This window comes from Tauraco erythrolophus, chromosome 17 (assembly GCF_009769465.1).
Source record: "Tauraco erythrolophus isolate bTauEry1 chromosome 17, bTauEry1.pri, whole genome shotgun sequence".
NCBI lineage: Eukaryota > Metazoa > Chordata > Aves > Musophagiformes > Musophagidae > Tauraco > Tauraco erythrolophus.
Genome location: NC_141481.1, coordinates 3,677,914 through 3,695,072, shown reverse-complemented (window position 1 = coordinate 3,695,072; position 17,159 = coordinate 3,677,914). Strand labels below are relative to the sequence as shown.

At 41.0% G+C, this 17,159-nt stretch overlaps 1 protein-coding gene across 2 annotated transcripts; it reads left to right on the top strand.

Moving 5' to 3' along the window:
• Positions 1-675: 675 nt before the first annotated feature.
• On the top strand, positions 676-14,678 carry LITAF (lipopolysaccharide induced TNF factor). 2 transcript variants are annotated; one of them, XM_086622184.1, is made up of 5 exons: positions 676-725; positions 9,392-9,531; positions 13,332-13,514; positions 13,909-14,065; positions 14,407-14,678. In XM_086622184.1, exons 3-5 carry the CDS (start codon positions 13,337-13,339, stop codon positions 14,513-14,515), a joined length of 444 nt encoding a protein of 147 aa, XP_086478310.1. In that variant the 5' UTR covers positions 676-725; positions 9,392-9,531; positions 13,332-13,336; the 3' UTR covers positions 14,516-14,678. The 2 variants fall into 2 exon arrangements, with proteins under 2 accessions (XP_086478310.1, XP_009991264.2); XM_009992962.2 differs by lacking the exons at positions 676-725; positions 9,392-9,531 and having other exon boundaries at positions 13,330-13,514.
• Positions 14,679-17,159: the final 2,481 nt, after the last annotated feature.

The following is a 17,159-nucleotide window of genomic DNA, read 5'->3' as shown; positions in this document are numbered from 1 at the left end:
TAGAGGAAGGAGTGACATACTGTCTTCTAAAGATGGTATCCAATTAGTTGTCTGTAAGGTCACTAGTTAAAATCACTGTATCTTTTGAAGGTTTCTTTGATCATTTTATGTTTTCTTGCATGCTGTGTTGTCCGAAATAACCGATCTTGGTAACATAAAGGGTATTGTAGAATTAGGGGAGGCTTTTTTTCCTCCTGTACTACAAAATGTGGAGTCTGTCTGCGCTGATTACAGGACCGCTGAAGATCGTTTTAATTGTCAATCTGTGAGTAAGCCTCTTGGCAAGAGCTGCCAAGTTCCCCGATGCCTAGGACTGGCCCTGTTGTCTGGCAGAGCGGAGGAGTTAGTGTGCGTCAGTCATGTTCGTACTTCCACAGACTTCTCTTTCTCTTCTCCTTTTCCTCCTGCCGGCGCTCGGACGCGCCGCTCCCAGGTACGAGGACGCGCTGGCTCCGCTCGCCGCCCGGGCACGGGGACGTCCAGCTCGGCGGGGAACGGGCGAGGTGCTGCAGGTAGATCCGGGAGGCGGGGTACACTGCTCCCTCCGACCGGCTGCGCTCCGGGAGGGACCTGTCCCGGGCCGGCTTGGGGGCAGCCTCTTGCGGGCGCCCGCCCGCGGTTGTCGGGGCAAGGGGAGGAGGAAGGCGAGGGAACGGGACCAGCCCTACGGGACGGTGGCTGCACCCCAGCGGAGCGGAGGGCGGACAAGCACCTGCTGCGGAGCGGTAAGGCCCGGCGGCTGCTGCCGGCGAGGCTGGGCGCGCCGGGCTCTGTCGGGCTGCCCGGAGCCTGGCTGGTGCCGGGGCCCCGCGGCCGGGAAGAAGCGGGAGGCTTTGCTCCAGTGCCGGGGCCGCTTGCGGGGGTCGCAGCGCCGGCCGCCGCTCCCGGGGCCGCTCCCAGCCCTACCGCGGCGCCCAGGCAGGGCAGGACCCCCCGGCCCCGGCTCGGCTGTGGCGCAGGGGAGCTGCCTCTGCTCGGCGGGCCGCTCCCGCCGCGCCGGAGCGCTCTGGGCGCTGGGGAAAGCCGGGGCTTCACGGGTGCCAGCGGCGCCTTGAGCGGCCCGGTCCTGGTCCCGGTCCCGGCACCGGCGGGACGGTCAGGAGACCGCCCGGGAGAGGCCGTGGGCGGCAGCTCCTGCCCGATGAGAGCTGTTACGAGAAGCGAAACCCAACTGTTGCAGGCGGCAGCCCAGCGCCGGCGAAAAGCGTCCCTTTCCTCAGGGGACTCGCTTGAGAGCCGCGCAGTAGCAGTTTGTTTCAAAAAAGCGCAGCCCTGCCCCGGGGAGGGGGTTTACCGGCCTCACCAGGACCCGGGTTGAAGCCACTTACGAGATCAGTCTGAGATTGTTACTTTTAACCAAGTAGTCAACTTACGAAACGTCTGCAACTTCTCCTGCTGGGGAAAACAAAGTGTGCAGTACCATTACTATTCTGCCAGTATAAAATTCAGTGTGATCCAAATGGCATTGGTTGTCTTACTAAAAGAATACTGTCTCAAAGTCTGCTTTGTAATTATTACTGAATTTTATTTGCTCATGAACACCTGAGAAATTAACACAACTTTATAATAATATTTCTCAGGAGATTGGTAACCTAGGAAGTTATTGTCCAGATTTTAGATAATCCAGATGATGGCCCAAGCAAGTGTTGTGTTACAGCTTGCTGCTGTGAACTGCAAAAATCCCGAGTGCTCTGACAAACCTGTATATCCTGCCTGATTGTTTAAAAAAAATAATAAATATTAGCTTTCAACCGGTGTTTCATTCCAGGTGCTGCTGATCAGCAGCTGTCTTAAACTCTGCTGTGCAGGGAGCCCCTATAATTACCTGTGGTGCTGGAGAGCAACTTGGGATTTCTAGTGAAAAGGATGGAGTAGGAATCGTTAATTTAATGTGGGTTATTACCTGCTCTTTCTTTTGTCCCCAGGCTAATCTTCAAGTAGTGCCCAGGACTGGGAGACATATGCTTGCACTGACTCTATGAAGTAGTAGTTCAAATATCTCTTCAAAGTTAACATTTCAAGCAGAAGGGACATTAGCAAAATTAAGTTGAAAAGTTGAAGTTGTGGTTACCTTCATAATACTCAGTATTTTGTTAAGATTATTTTGTTACCCCGATGCCATCTTGTTATTAGGAAGTTCTGTTTTCATAGATAACTTAAAGGGACTGATAGTCGGTTTTAGTTTTATACCATTCACTACTTACTTGGTAAATGTTGTCTGTGCTTCAGATTTGAAACTTTAAAAATAGAAAAGGAAGGCACAGGAGGGGTGGTTGTCATGGCAAGGATGCTGCCAAGTGCTGTGAAGACCTGAGACCTGTTTGCATCTGTCTTCAGGAAGGGAAAAAGAAGAGTGAAAAAGCGTAGCAGTCATTTTTAAATTGAACCAGCTGTCCAAAACTAGCCAGTGGTAAGAAATGAAAAATGCAACATCACTTAAAAATAAGTATTGAGTGTTAAGTATCAAGACTAGAAGTATTCATGCTGGACTTTATCATCATGACCATTTTGAAATCTATGAAAGCATGTTGACTTCTTGGAACTCACTCTTTAGTAAAGCAGAGGTAAGGATGGTCTTTGGTCACACAGTGTCTGCGCAGCAGAAACAGCTGTGACTGGGGGCAGCTGATCAGCATTCAGCTCTGTAGTTTAGTCACAAGGGGAAACTTCTCTTTCTAAAGAAAATGAGAGGTCAGTGGTTTTTAAAAATATATCTGTGGAATATTCGATACTACAAATAACGTCACAAAAACTTACTGAGTTTAGTCATCTTTGATTGCTGTCTTGTTCCTTCAGTCTGCCAAAGCTGCGGTGTGAGTTTGAGAACGGTGTGAAAGAGCAGTGCCTGTCCCTCAAGCAAGTGATGGGTTACCACAATTACTGCTCCTGCGTACACACTGGGCCTGTAGCCACATCTGTCCTTCTGTACCAGCTCCTGTGTTTGTCTTAGCTATGTGGCTACTGTAAAACTCACACTGTACACAATTCTTTTTCTAATAAACCTTTCCACATTTCTACTTAGTCTACTGGGAATACCGTGGGACTACTGAAATGTATAAACATTAGTAGTGTTTACTGATGTATTACCATACCTCCAGTGCAGCAGATTAGTCCTGCGTAACCTGCAAGAGTGAACAAACTTGTGACAAGTTCTTGATAGGAATGTTTATAGACTTCACTGAAATCCTGATGAAAGCTATGTCATGTAAGGAAGGCAATCAGCAGTATTCCAGAGACTTTTCTGTAGGCCAAGAACACAAAGAGGCTTAATGTCATTGCTGGGAAGCTTGTGTGCTGAGTCTTAGCCATACTTTGTGTGAATGGAATGACTCCAGCCCTAATTGGATGCTTAAGCCTGAAGTTCTTTCTCTTTGCTTGTTGTCTTTTGTACCTTCGAAGTTCTCCGTAGGCATCTTTCAGATGTTGAAAGAGTTTTTTGACTTGAGGCATGGTCAGAAAAAGTGTAAAATCAAGAGATGCTACTTGAGGCCTATTGTAAAACTTTAAAGAATGACTGTGGAAACATGTACAGGAATTGACTTGGTTGGAGAAGAGCAGTCATGGATTACAAATGAACTTGTTTATATTGCCTAGAAATAACACTTATTTTCTGTGAAGTTTGCAGTCTGGAGATGGGTGTCCACAGAGCCTTATCCTTGTAGAGGAAGGTTTAAGGGAGAGGTATTTGGATGGTAAGTGAGGGAAAGGCTGAATAAATAACTCACCAGAGCAGGAACCAACAACAATTTTAGATTACTTTTTTTCTTTCTGGTATGCAGACAGGCGCGTGGGTGATATAGCCGATAAGTAAGTACTGGCTACTCACTCAGCAGAGGAATTGGCCTGCACGGCCGCAGAGGCACTGAGAGTGTCTGGCTGCATTAACTGAGCTCTGTGCTCGCTCAGCTTGTGGGGTGGTAGTTGATTATTCCTAGGTACAGTGTGGAAAGCAAAGGACAGGTGATCCTGGAGGGCAGCGGTGTTGACATGGACAGATACAGATGTGAGTGGTGAGGAGGCAACACGAATATTGTAAGACCAGCAGAGGTTTACCAGAGAGGAGGAAGCAGTTGAGAACTCTAGTTGAGAAGTTATGGTAGTAGAAGTATATGAGATAAACATTAGCATATGTAACTACTTAAAGGATGATGTAGACACCAGGGAAGCTGGTTATGAGTTAAGGCTAAAACTTACTCCAGAGTTTGGAACCATGATAGACTGGCTTTTCTAGAGCATCTCACAAAAAAATGTAAGAAAATCAAACTTGTCTTAAAATGGTCTAAAATTCCTGTGTTCTCAAATAGGCATATTTACGTTATGTCTTGTGAAGTAAGGGAAAAAAATAATAAAATGTCAGGTCCACTAATAAACCCCAGCTTCTTTTTGATATCAAGATTCTGATCCAGAATCTGCATTCCACTAGGTGTACAACAGTACTTGGGGCAGAAGGAGTATTTAATAGCCATACAGTTCCTATTGTTGCTGCCAGTCTCTGTACTTGGGATGACTTAGTGCTTCTCTGACCTGAACCAAGCTGGCAGCAATGGAGACAGCGCAGCAATTAAAGCAGTTTTCTGGAGAATTGTCCTCAGCGAAGAAATCATTAAAGCAAATTAATTTGTTTTGTTTACATAATGACTGGTATCTTTTGCATTAGTTTTGTTATAACTTAGTATTTAGTCTTTAGTGTATGGATAAAAACAGAACTGGACCTTTCTTTGTAATCTTTTTCTAGTACAGTAACCTAACTTCTGTTTTCTGGGTTATTATTGAGTAATTTAGGTTGGACAAGGGATCTCCAAGGGTCATTTGGATCAGCAGCCTGCTTAGTTAAGGTTGTTCAAGGCCCTTTGACTTTGTATTCTGAAGTGTTTCCTACTTCTGTTCTCGTTACGTAATTATTTACAGGCAGGTACGGTCCAGGTGGGGAAATTCTGTATTATTATCTAGTTTATTTACTGTACATTTTGTTTGCTTCTAGTAAAAGCTGTCCAGTCGTAGCTTCTGTTTCCTTCTAATTTGTTCTTTGCCCTTGGGTGTGTTGCCTACAGGTTCTGCTGGTATTCCCAGTGGCTGTTTTGCTGGACTTAAAAGATCAGATACCACAGTCATCTGTAGCCAGAAACTTTCTGCTGTGTGTAACAAACATGCAACAATCCAAGTAAATTAAAGCTTTTTCTTTTATTTCTTTTTCTTTTTTTTTTTTATTTTTTCCTTTTTTTCTTTTTTTTTCTTTTTTTTTATTTTCTTGGTGCAAGAGACTTTTTTCCCCGTGTTTCTCTCCCCGCCTAGTGCAGGCTGTGCTGTACTCTGCACTTTGAGGCCTGCGTAGGTAAAATCTTTCGAATTGAGGTGCATAGCTTCTTGGAATAAGCTTGGGCAGCGGCAATATGTGAAGACATTGTATCCAGGAGAAGGCTGTTGGGCTGGTAATGGAGCAGCAGGAGTCGAGTAGGAGTTTCGGAGACAATCTGCAAGCTTTCAGGGTTACATGACAATGGCAGGGAGACAGTGGCTTGGCTTTTGGGGTCCTGGTACCCATGTGCATCTTCTGGTTCTGTTCTTAGTGGTGTCTGCTCCCTTGCTTAGCTGAAGCCCCTCACATGCAGTGCTGTTTTGCAGCCTTCCTCCAGCATGGTTTCTCCTGCCATCTCCTCTGCTGTGCTTTCAACAGGTCGTGCCCAGCACTGTGTCTTCATCCTGGGTAGAAACTTTAGAATTGCTGTCCTGCACTGAAACATGAATGACCAAATTATGTATGTCTTGTTTCTTTTCATCCAACATATATACCATTCAATAAAAGTCCCTGAAAAATGAAAACTGCTAAGAAATGTAAGAAAACAATCACTTCTTACGCTCTTATAAAAAGTATGCGTTCTTTATGATGGCCACCTTGTTGATCATCTGCATAGCTAGATATAGGCTCTACTTTATTTTCGTGTCCTTGCCTTATCTTGCATGGCATCTTTTCTTTGCTAGTAAAAATTCTCTAGAAAGCAATCTGATGTAATGCATTCAGATAAATTCACATTCAATAACATTCCTTACAGTGGAAGAAAACGAGGTACTTCTAAGTCATCCTAATAAATGTGTGTAACGGAAATATCCTTCCTCTTGCTAAGAGTGCATATGTATTGATTCTGAGTTTTGGAATGACGCTTTATGAAAGTAAAAACAGATGGTCTGAGATGTTGGGTCTGGTTTCATGATCTGCTTACGTTCCCTTGCATGAATGTTGTTGCCATCTCCCCTTGTACTGCCAGCATTTATGTGGCTACTGAGACTAAGGAACTGATATGGCTGAAAACTCACTCCATAGTGGTAGGCAGCCAAAGTGGCAAGTTGGATCTTTCTTTTGGTAGAAATAGTCTTAGATTGATTTAGGACATTTGCTGTTGCACTATTTCAAGATTATAAATTTATTTTGATAAAAAAAGAAAGCTGTAAATCCATACCAAATAATGAAAATGTTCTTAGTTCAAACTTTCCTATAGCTAACCATGCTTCAGTTTTATAAAAATTTCTTATGACAGACGTAAACTTTGATTTAAACTAAAAAATATATTTTCTTTATACTAAAGTTAGTTTTGGAAGTAATTCAAGCAAATATAGATGTAATTATTTTGTTTCAGGGGAGCCTATTTAAAAGCAAGCCGAGCATTTTTGGTCTGTACCTGAGTGGGTAAGGAAGATTTCAGATAAGGAAAATTGTTCTGTAAGGTAGTAAGTGTATTTGCTCTTCAATTCTTAGGGAGCAGTACTTGCTATTGCATTAAAAGCAGATGCCAGGCTCAGGTTTGGCTTGACAGGGAGAGAGGGATGACTCTACATTTCCTCCATCTTCTCCAGCCTCCTAGGAGCAACTCTCCTGTGCATGTTTCTCCTTGCATGGTGTGTTAGTGTGACAACTGCGCAGATCTTTTTTTCTCCCCTCCTAATAAGGGGCAGAGAGATCATCTACTTACAGTTGTCCTTGAGGTGCTGTTGCTGTTACCTGTGTGCTGCTGTGGAATCCATTTCTCCTAGATTCTTGTGCAGGTCAGGAAATTAGCTGGGATTAAAAAAATTATTGCCTAATGATTCATCTGTAATTGTTGGGTAAGGCATGAATGACATGACTTACCTTTCTACTTCTGAGTTATTTCCCTCTTCCTTTTTTTTTTTTTTTCCATTTGTGTTTGGGCAAAAGATATTTCTCTGCATTCTTAGAATACACGTTTACATCCTGTCTTCAAAAAAAGACTGCAGTTTTAACTATATAATGTTAACATACCGATCTGGGCAATATGAAAAATTCTCGTAAGATGGAGGATGCATCCTATGGTGAGAAAATGGTAATAAATGTGTTCAGTTTTGGTTGTGGAGAGGACAATTTGTAGTTATGGTGATTATCAGTAGGTGAAGATACATGAAAGGCACACGAGCCAGACTCTGACCCTGAGTGGTCTGCATCATGAATGGAGTGTGAGGACGGAAGGGGAAGATGACTGCAGCCCTGTAGCTTTGTACATCTCTGTATTTGGGAATAGGACACAGATAATGGTGCCCTAAAGTTCCTGCAGTAAATATGCCCCTTGGGAGGAAAGGAATCTTGAATACATTTCCCTTCCTAGAACAGAAAATGGCGCAAGTTAAGATGTGAATATGTATTATCTGGCAGATGTAGTGAGTATAGGTTATCACAGGGCAACTTATTGTTTTGGGCATGTTAAGTAAGAACTGTGTAGCTTCTGGACTGTGATGAACATATGTTCTTTCTTATTTTCCTTGTAATGCCTGTATTCATCTTGCTGAAAAAGGTCACAGTGAGAGTCTTCCTCATCTATACTAGGTTTTACAGTTTGATATTTCAATTAGTGTTCTGAAGAAATTGCTCAATTTTTACAAAGCCATGTTGTGGGAGGGTGTACTGAGGAATGCTATGCGGCTATTTAAAGCCATACAATTAAATAAACAGTATTACACAGTTGTCTTGTTTGAGATATAACCCTGCTGAATCCTTCTGCAATGCATAGCCACCTCTGAGCATACTTCTTGTTTCAAGTCAAAGTTTTATCTTGGATGATTTTTTTAGTCAGACACAAATCCCGCAGCCCATGGTGGAAGGCTGTAAGAATCTTGGCTTTATAATGAATGCTTGGTTACTAAGTTCTTCAAATAAGTACCCTTAGAAGCTCTGATTCACTTAATTCACATTCTCTAGTAGCAAGATAAAAGGAAAATTTAGCCAGATGTTGTGCTTTTTTTTTTTTTTTTTCAGGTACAGCCTGCAAATTCTCTTGCTGTGTTAAAATTGGCAGTTCTGGGTAGGGAGCAAATGCAGACCTTGCTTCTGATTTCAGATTGCTGCATGGGATTAGAGTTTAGGAATTAAAATGGTTTGAATTGGCTGAAATGTGATTTTGTAAAATGAAAAACCCTGCAAAAGCTGCTGCACACCACTGAGTTTTGCTAAGTATTTAACAGTTTCAAAAGGCTTCCATTCCTCGGAATTCATGTGGCTTTAGAGCAGTTGTAGAAGTGACATAGGGCTATGCTACAGAGAGAAGGGTATCCACGCATCATTCTGTCAGTAGAACTTGTTACTTGTCTTCCTTTTTCCAGCTAGCACAACTAACTAATCTGGTTTCATTTGAATAGAGTGGTTTGCTAACGCTGTGGCTTTTACCAGCCTTTTCCCTCCCTTTATGGCAACTTTGTTCTGTATGTGGAGCAATAGGTGTCTGCAAACAGGAATGAACTGGAAGGGTGCTTTGCTCCATGACGATGCTGTTGCAACGCATGTTTGTGAAGGAAATGATTTGGGCTGAGAAAAGCGCTCGCAACTCTAAGTGCTTGTGATTGTTTCTCTTGAGCAAGTGAATAAGAAAGAAATTTCTGGAGGAGGGAGCTGGTGCTTCTGCTTCTTCATTTATTCTCCTCTGGAGTCCAGTGACTCATCTGCCCAAAGTTAAGAGTGCAGCTGGGCACAGTGAGTCAGTGTCCACCTTACCCTTGTGCACCTGGAATACAAGAGGTTTTTATGAAAATCAAAAGAATGATATGGGATGGGTAGCTGACACCATTCATCTTTGTCTTACCACATGCATTTCTAAAGGCTTGAATCAAAAGAGTAGTGAGAGTCTGGGAAGAAAAGCTAGAACTGCTCAGTTCTTCTCTGTGCTTAGTGGCGTTTGGACCTGAAACTTCCAGATGTAAATGGAAACTTCTTGTGTATCAGTGTAAAAGGCTTGGTCTTGCCTTTAGTGTGCTTGTTGGCCTTTCAATGTTTGCATATCCTCATGTTTGAGATAGCTTTAATGAAGCCTAATAGTTTGCATGTATGCTACCTCCAGGTAATTTTGGTGTGTTTGATGTCCTTGTTACCCATCTTACCGTTTGTCTTTTGCAGTCAGATACCTGTCACTGAACAGTCTTCCCTTTTTGAATTATTTGGGAGCTGCATTTGAGAGTCTGCTTTAAGAAGACAAAACTTGTGGGTTCAGTTTCTGCTTCTGCCATCAGCTTCCTTTTGTGCCTGGTTATCTTCCAGTAAGTAAATTGCTGCTGTTTTGTAAGTACCTGGGTACAGTTTGTTAAGGTATTTGAAGTCTTCCCTATCCTATATGGATATTTAAGATTCTGTGTCACCTTTTTATATGATCTGGGGTCAGTTTGTAATATTAATCTTTTGTCCGCTTTGTAATCAGGCATTATGCATTAGTTGCTTTTCCCAGACATGTCTGTTATCAGTGGTATTTTAGATAAGAATGTATTTGTAAAACATATTATGATTAAAGCTATAAGTTGCTGTGTATCTATTTGCAGGGAGCAAAGTGCAAATGGAAACTATGAAAAGTCTATTAGTGCCTTACAAGATTACACAGGGAAGTGTAACATGCAGTTTGCTTACTAACCCAGGCTGTAAGTCTTGCCTGTGCTAAAATAAAATGCTGAAAATCCTTCCTAGAATGTCTCTCTTGTCCTTATTTTCACTACTGTCTGATCCTTGGGTTAATGTTTATTGGCATATCAATTTACTGCAGTTACTATCTTATCTGAAGCTTGAGTAAGTTTGATGCTCAGAAACTCTTTATAATCATGGTTGGTTTGTTTTTTGGTGTGTGGGTTTTTTTTTTTTGAGAAGTCAAGGAAGCTGTTTCACTTGGTTCGAGACCTAGTTTTGCAATGAGCTCTAGGGGTGGGGGTTGGTTTGCAAGCAGTTCATTCAGCATTGGGCCTTACTTTCTTCGGAAGATGTAGCATCTCACTTCTAAACAGTGTACATGAAAGTAGATGTTTCAAATTAAAAGACATTGCATTTGTTTTCAAAAGCAAGTGTTGAAATAATGGCAAATACAGTTGGAAGAGATGTGAAGAGGTTTTGTAATCCACTTAATGCTAAATGACATGTAATTTCTGACATATGTAACTATTCTTAAAGCTTTCAGGAGGGAAGGCTCCACAACTTTCTTGCCAATTTATCTAGTGCTTAGATAGTCTTGTTAATAGACATAGAGAAAAGCTTGTTATTTTAAAGTTTTCTTACAGTTTTCCTTAAAGTTTACTCTGAGCTGTTCGTTTAGTTCTTGTTCATTGCTGCCTGTCTTCATTATTCTCTCTGGTCTTTTGAAACTAAAGAAACTCAATGTCTTTAGATTTTTCTCAGAAGTGTTCTTTTCTAGCCTTTATGATTGTTCTTGGTGCTTTTCTTTGGAATCTGTTCACTTACTTGTTTCTTAGACACTGTACTCCCATGGGGGCTTTCCCAGAGCAGCAGAACTTTTACAGCTGTCATACAGATAACTGGTTTTGCTTATGCATCCCTGCATGGTATCTGCCATTTTCATGGGACTGAGCTTATGTTCAGACTCTGGTCTGGTAGATCTGCTGGATCCTTCTCTACAGTCTAGTTGCGGAAGTGATCAGTTCTTTGAATGAAGAGTGTGATATATTTATTGAGTGATAGGTGGAAAGAGGTGCATTTTAACAGTACAAAAAGCCAGATTTTAGGAGACCAGAGGAAAAAGGAGGTTCATTATGCAGTTCTTTCGTAGCTCACTAATAGTAGGACTCCATGTGTTAATTTAGAAGTTCAGATGCTTTAACCTCAGGGTGGCTGTTACACAAATGTCTTGAATAGGTGATGAGAAGATCCTTTTTGAGAATATACAGTGGAGAATTTCCAGATCTGTGCACAAAGTAGGTAGATTCTTTCCTGGGATGAATCGTGTTGATGCAATTGTTTGTTAAACTGGTGCTTTTAAGCATTACAATATACTGGTAACAGCAAACAAATTCTGGACTTCATCTGCAAATGTAAACAGAATGGAATAAGGTAATCTGGGAGAAGGTGGTTGTAGATGCATAGTTCTCTGCAGTTGTCTCTACTTTGGAATAATAAATTCTTTCAGAAAGTAATCATGCTAACTTAGAAGAAATTTTCAGTGCGCTCTGTGGAAAACTTGTGCAATAGGTCATTGCACAACAGTTGTAGGTTGGTTCTCCACTGATTGTTGTTCCTCCACTGTTTGCTGTTACTGTGTATTGATTAGGGTGTGAAAGAGATTGTGATCTTCCATTTTCTCAGGAGCTAAATTCCCCAAAGACAATTTAACAATTTAAGGATTAGCCAAGTTTTATATTGAGATTTCCCCCCTTCCCCCCGCCTTGTCTTCTGGGCCAGAAAGCCAGCAAGGTCTTGATGGACAACGTAACTCTCTTTGATTCGTCACTCTTCCTTCCCTTGTCCTGCTGTGTAGTGAGTCTGCATGTCGGGCAGCCAAGTTACAGCGTACTTCCTGGATTGTAAAAATCCCCACCCTAGCTTGTGAGGAAAGGATTATTCTCTGGTTGGCCTTGAGAGTTTAACCAGGTCTGAACTTTAATGTCCAGCTTTGAATCAGCCTGTGTCTGCACTTAACCACATTTCCTCTTTGGTTTATTTTTTAAGGTGTCATTTTTGTGCAACGTAGAAAAAGAAGTTGGGCTGTGAGTCTTGCAAATAATTTTCTGAAGCTTGTGACTACCAAGTTAGCTCAGTTGTGTGTGTTTAGGTCCTGTTATTGTCGTGCAATGCAGTGGTGATATGAACAATGGGGAGAACTGTTGAGCTTAGAATGCCTGGTTTCTCACACCACAAGCCACTGCATATATCCAGTAAGCAGCTGTTTTCAAAGCAGCAAGCTTTGAAAATAATGCTATATTGTTGTGGGTATTTTTATTTCTTAACATCTTTTTTTTTTCTTTTGTTTCCTCCTCATCAGTGCAATTTCTCTTAATCCTTTTATTTGCACTAGTGCTATGGTTAATTATAGTTTCTAAAATACTATCAAGAATATAGAATTAATATTCCAAATACAGGTTGCCCTTCCCAGATAGTACTGAGTGAAGAGACTTGTGTGTATACAGAGGTATCAGATGTGCAACATCAGAGAACGGAGTGTGGTTCTCAGAGCCATCTGATGGTCCTTGGAAAAGGGAGATGCTTAATCAGCATTGATGCTATGAGAGACTGTTCAACAAAGAAATTGGTGGACAGGAAGGGAGAAAGAGAGGAAGTCTGCATTGAAATCAGAATAATTTCTTTCCACTTTGGGAAAAGGCGATAGTTAGTATTCTTATACTCTGTAGTGAAATAAAAATTGGTGGACGAAAGTGATGTTAACGAAAAGTCATTGAAACCTTGCTGAGCAGCCAAAATGGCCACCTTAGATGTATTTGAGCTATGAGTTGAGTTGGATGTACTTAGTTGTTTGGAGTTTCTTTTTCCTTCCAGATAAATATTTTTTTAAATTTCAAACAGCAGCATAGATAAATAGTCTTTTTTAAATATTTGAGCTTCACCACAAACCAGACTCATGTTAGCAGCTACTGTGTGGCCTACAGTACTGTTTGATTTTTCAGGAGAACGGGGTGGATCTGAAATACTGTTCTTGGAGAATTGGGAGAAACTGCCAGATAACTTAGTATCCTAATAAAGATGCCCCACATACCTATTGTAGCATTTTTAATTTACAAAGAAAGAATTGGTGGTGGGAAAATGTGTGAAACTGTCCTGTGAAAAGGAAGAGTAAAATGTGTAAAACTGTCCTGTGGGGGGAAAAAAAAAGTAAAACGTGTAAAATTGTTCTGTGAAAAGGAAGAGTAAAGGAAGCAACAACAGCAATGGAATCAAGATTAACATTTAATACTATCAGAAACAAATAACAGTCAATAAATTTAATGCTGGTAAAGGTGCATTTTAGTCTAGTTTATCTTCTTGCTTTCTGACTGAATAAAGCCTAATTAGTTGTCACTTGCCCTCAATAAGTAATGTCTTTTGTTATATTTTTCTCTCTATTATGTTTTAGATACAATGTCTGTTCCAAGTGGCGTCCCTGTCCCATCTGCACCACCTTCTTATGAGGAAACAACAGGAATCAATGTGAGCTATCCTCACCCCTATCCTGTCCCAGAACCTGGCCTGAAACCAGATGGGAAGGGAATGAACCCTCCTCCGTACATGGGACAGCCTGCACCGGGGAGTAACCCTGGTAAGCCTGAAAAACTACTGTACCTCACGTTAAGGAGGTATCAACTGGCTATGTAATAGGTGCTGTGCAGATGATTAAAGATGAGGGTTCACAGGTGTCACCCATCTTCCAAAAAATATTTTTGAAGGGAATAGGGTCAATGAATTCTTGCGAATCCTTCCGTGTGCACTAATATCAATAACACCATTTAGCTTTCTGCAGTTTTAAATGCAAACTTAGTCTTAAGGCAGCGTGTTTCTGCATTAAGAATGCTATGGTGATTTCTCTTTGTCGTGCATTTCATTGCTCTGAGCCTCAAATATTTCAGAGTAGTAGCTGGTTCTAGCTCAGAGGAAGCTGATTATCCTTTTTTCCTTATTTACCCATTCAGTAAACAGCATATTTCTCTGTTCAGTTACAGTTCAGACAGTGTACGTGCAGCAACCAGTAGTATTTTATGACCGCCCAGTTCAGATACACTGCCCTTCCTGTAACCAGATGATAGTGACACGTCTCTCGTACGACTCGGGAGCTTTGACTTGGCTGTCATGTGGTGGTCTCTGCCTGCTGGGGTAGGTTGGTTCCAATTTGCACTTTATTTCTCTCTGCTTAATGACTTTTTATAGCTCTAAGTAGTAACAAAGCTTTGAGCTTTGTTGGTTTCTCATTCTGTCTGGGACCTGACCTTGTATGGTTTGAAAAGCCTATATCTGCATTTTAGTCCTATAGGACCTTAAAGCAGCTCTAGAACACTAGAGTGATGGACTCCAGAGCCATGTGTGTTCTTCCTAAAGCTTCATGGCACCAGTTTTACTGATGGCTTTTGCAGGAAATATAATTTACCTCCTTGTGTACGTAACAAGTGTTAAAACAGATTGATTGGTTGGTTTTGTTTTTTTTTTTTCCTTTGCAGATGTATAGCTGGCTGCTGCTTAATTCCCTTCTGCATTGATGCCCTAAAGGATGTGGATCATACCTGTCCAAACTGCAATGCTCTTATTGGTTCTTACAAACGTTTATAGGCAGTGTTTACACATTGATAATTGATCAGTGAAGTTGGTTATCAACTCTACAAAACCTTTCTGAAGCTTCATGGAGACTTCTGGTTGTTTCCGTGCATCCTGTCATTGGAAATCAATCAAAAGTAATGTTTATTGCTAGATTGTTTAAATGAGAATTTGCTTAAAAGGATTCTGACTTAGGTCTGTAAAAAGTGTATCTAATCTGTATGGGCCACTCAGTCCAGCACGAGTTGATAGCAACTAAATGTTTTCCCTTTCTGCTTTACGCAAAACAGGTTGGTGATGTTCTTCAGTTAATCTTGTCTCAGTCATGTTTCCCAGAGATGTTGTGGCTGCCCCATCCCTGGAAGTGTTCAAGGCCAGGTTGGATGAGGCTTTGAGCAACCTGGTGTAGTGGAGGGTGTCCCTGCCCATGGCAGGGGGGTTGGAACTAGATGATCTTTGAGGTCTCTTCCAACCCAAACCATTCTGTGATTCTATGTTGCACACTGTTGTGCTGCTTACAGTCTCAGCACAGACCAAGAGGAGAATGTTTATGGAGACCTCCATAGTCACATGGTTGGTGCTGATGCTTTTGCAACAGCACTGTTTACAAGCTGGCAGGGAGTTGCTTGCCTCTGAGACAGGTGCCTCTCTTTGACAAAAGCAGCGATTTGTTGGCATCTTTTCATGAGCACTAAAATTCACTTTAAAACTTTCTGAGTTGAAAAAGAACCAAACCTAAAGGCTTCTTCCTTCTTGGAGGTTACTTTACCAAATGGGCAAGTCCTTTTGTTGTGCCTCAATGGTGATTAAACTTAGTACCTGAATTTCCTTGCCAGTTTTAAATCTAGTCATATCTCTACTCTGCAGTAAAGATGTTCATACAGTAATTTTTAAAAGATTTTTTCAACCTTTTTTGTTTGGTTGGTTTTTTTTACTGATGATTTATGTCTATGAAGTGTTCTTTGCTCTTCACTCCTGTGAAAATGCCCACAGAGCTTTGGTTATAGCATTGGAAAACTTCCTTTTACATTTACATAAGTCAGCTGATAGATGATAAACAAACCTCAGCCTTACTTTACTTTTTACTGTTTTTTATCTGCAAAACACAGATACAGGACCTGTGTGTTTAATTGTTGATCTGTTTGTTAATTACTGCTTCTTCGTTAAGAAGATAACATGTTTGTTAAGGAGTTTCTCTGATGATTATTTAGACTTGTACTCTGATTCTTCTAAATGAAAGAGAAGTTCTGTTTTCAAAAACTTAAGCTGGATATGGTTATTGAAGATGATCACAAAAAATTAGAAAATGAGGTTCTGAAGGTTGAAGTATTTTACCCTGTGATAAGCAGCAGACTTGGTGCAAATAACATTGTGATGCATTTGAGTGATATCTGTCTAGAAAAGGCAGACAGATGTTTAAACAAGGCTATCATGCTAAACTGTATAAACTCTGTAAAAGTAAAAAGCTAAAATAAATACAAACAAAAATACTGCATTTACTGTTCTTGCCAGTTGTGCCTTCTATAAATATTTGGTATAATTTAACTTATCAAAAGTCTTTTAACACTTCACTTTTGAAATCCAGGAGTTTCGTGGATCACATACAATCTCTAGGCCTTGTGTTAATTAGTTTTTGTAAACTGCTGCTGCTTGTGGGTCAGCCTGCAAGTGGTTTAAGGGCTCCCTTGTGCATCTGAAAAAGGTTTCTGATCATATGTCTCCCTGTACCATAAGAATTTACATCAGTAGCTACTAACTGGCAAGAGAATGACGAGGATAAAAAGCTGGTAGCTTTGCGGCTTTCTGCTTTGAAGTGGTGTTAGCTCGTGCTTTTTGTCTGCTGCTGCACCACAGTAATGCTTTCAGTGGTCTTTAAGGGCCTGGGTGATGATCCATTGAATTTTCTGTTCTGATGACGCAGGCACCAGTTCTAACTTACGTGGACAACGTGTTACTGTAAAGCAGGTTCCGCCGCTGCCACTGGATTTCACAGAAAATGTACTTCTTGTCAGTTTGTCATCAGAGCAAGACAGGAAGAAGCAATGAAGCATGCATTGTTTCCAAATTTTATATTTGTTTGCATGGTGGGAAGAATTTTTATTTCTTTTAGTAGCTATGTCAGTCTGGTCTGGATAATCCTGCTGGATATTCATTTGGTGAGTAAATCTTCAAATTGTTATTAGCTCCCCCTTTGTCTACAAAGTGATGGTTGGAAAATCTGAGGCAGTGGCACCAGAACGCAAAAGAACACTGAACAAAAAATTAATTACGTGGGTTTTCTTTGTTCTGTTTTATAAGTACAGTCCATTGCATCTATTTAAATTCCTCTTGTGAATTGAGAATAGGACACATAATGTTGCCGGCTATTCTGTCTAATTAGGCATTCTGCAAAACTTTCTGCTGCTGCTTCTATACTTAAATTTCCTTAAATACAAAGGCTGTGTTTGTTCTTTGGTGTATGGAACTATCTACAGAATGTGCCAAAGTAAATTGCTTTGTTAAACTTATTTTAGACAGACAAATGCAGGATATAACCTGCTTTGTGTGAAAGTGCATTGTGTTTGGTTGCGTTGAAGTTACTGTTTGTTTTTGAAACTGATTGTATTTACAATAAAAAATTTGGCTTTGGTATCTAGTGCTTGTAATCAGAAAATTGTAA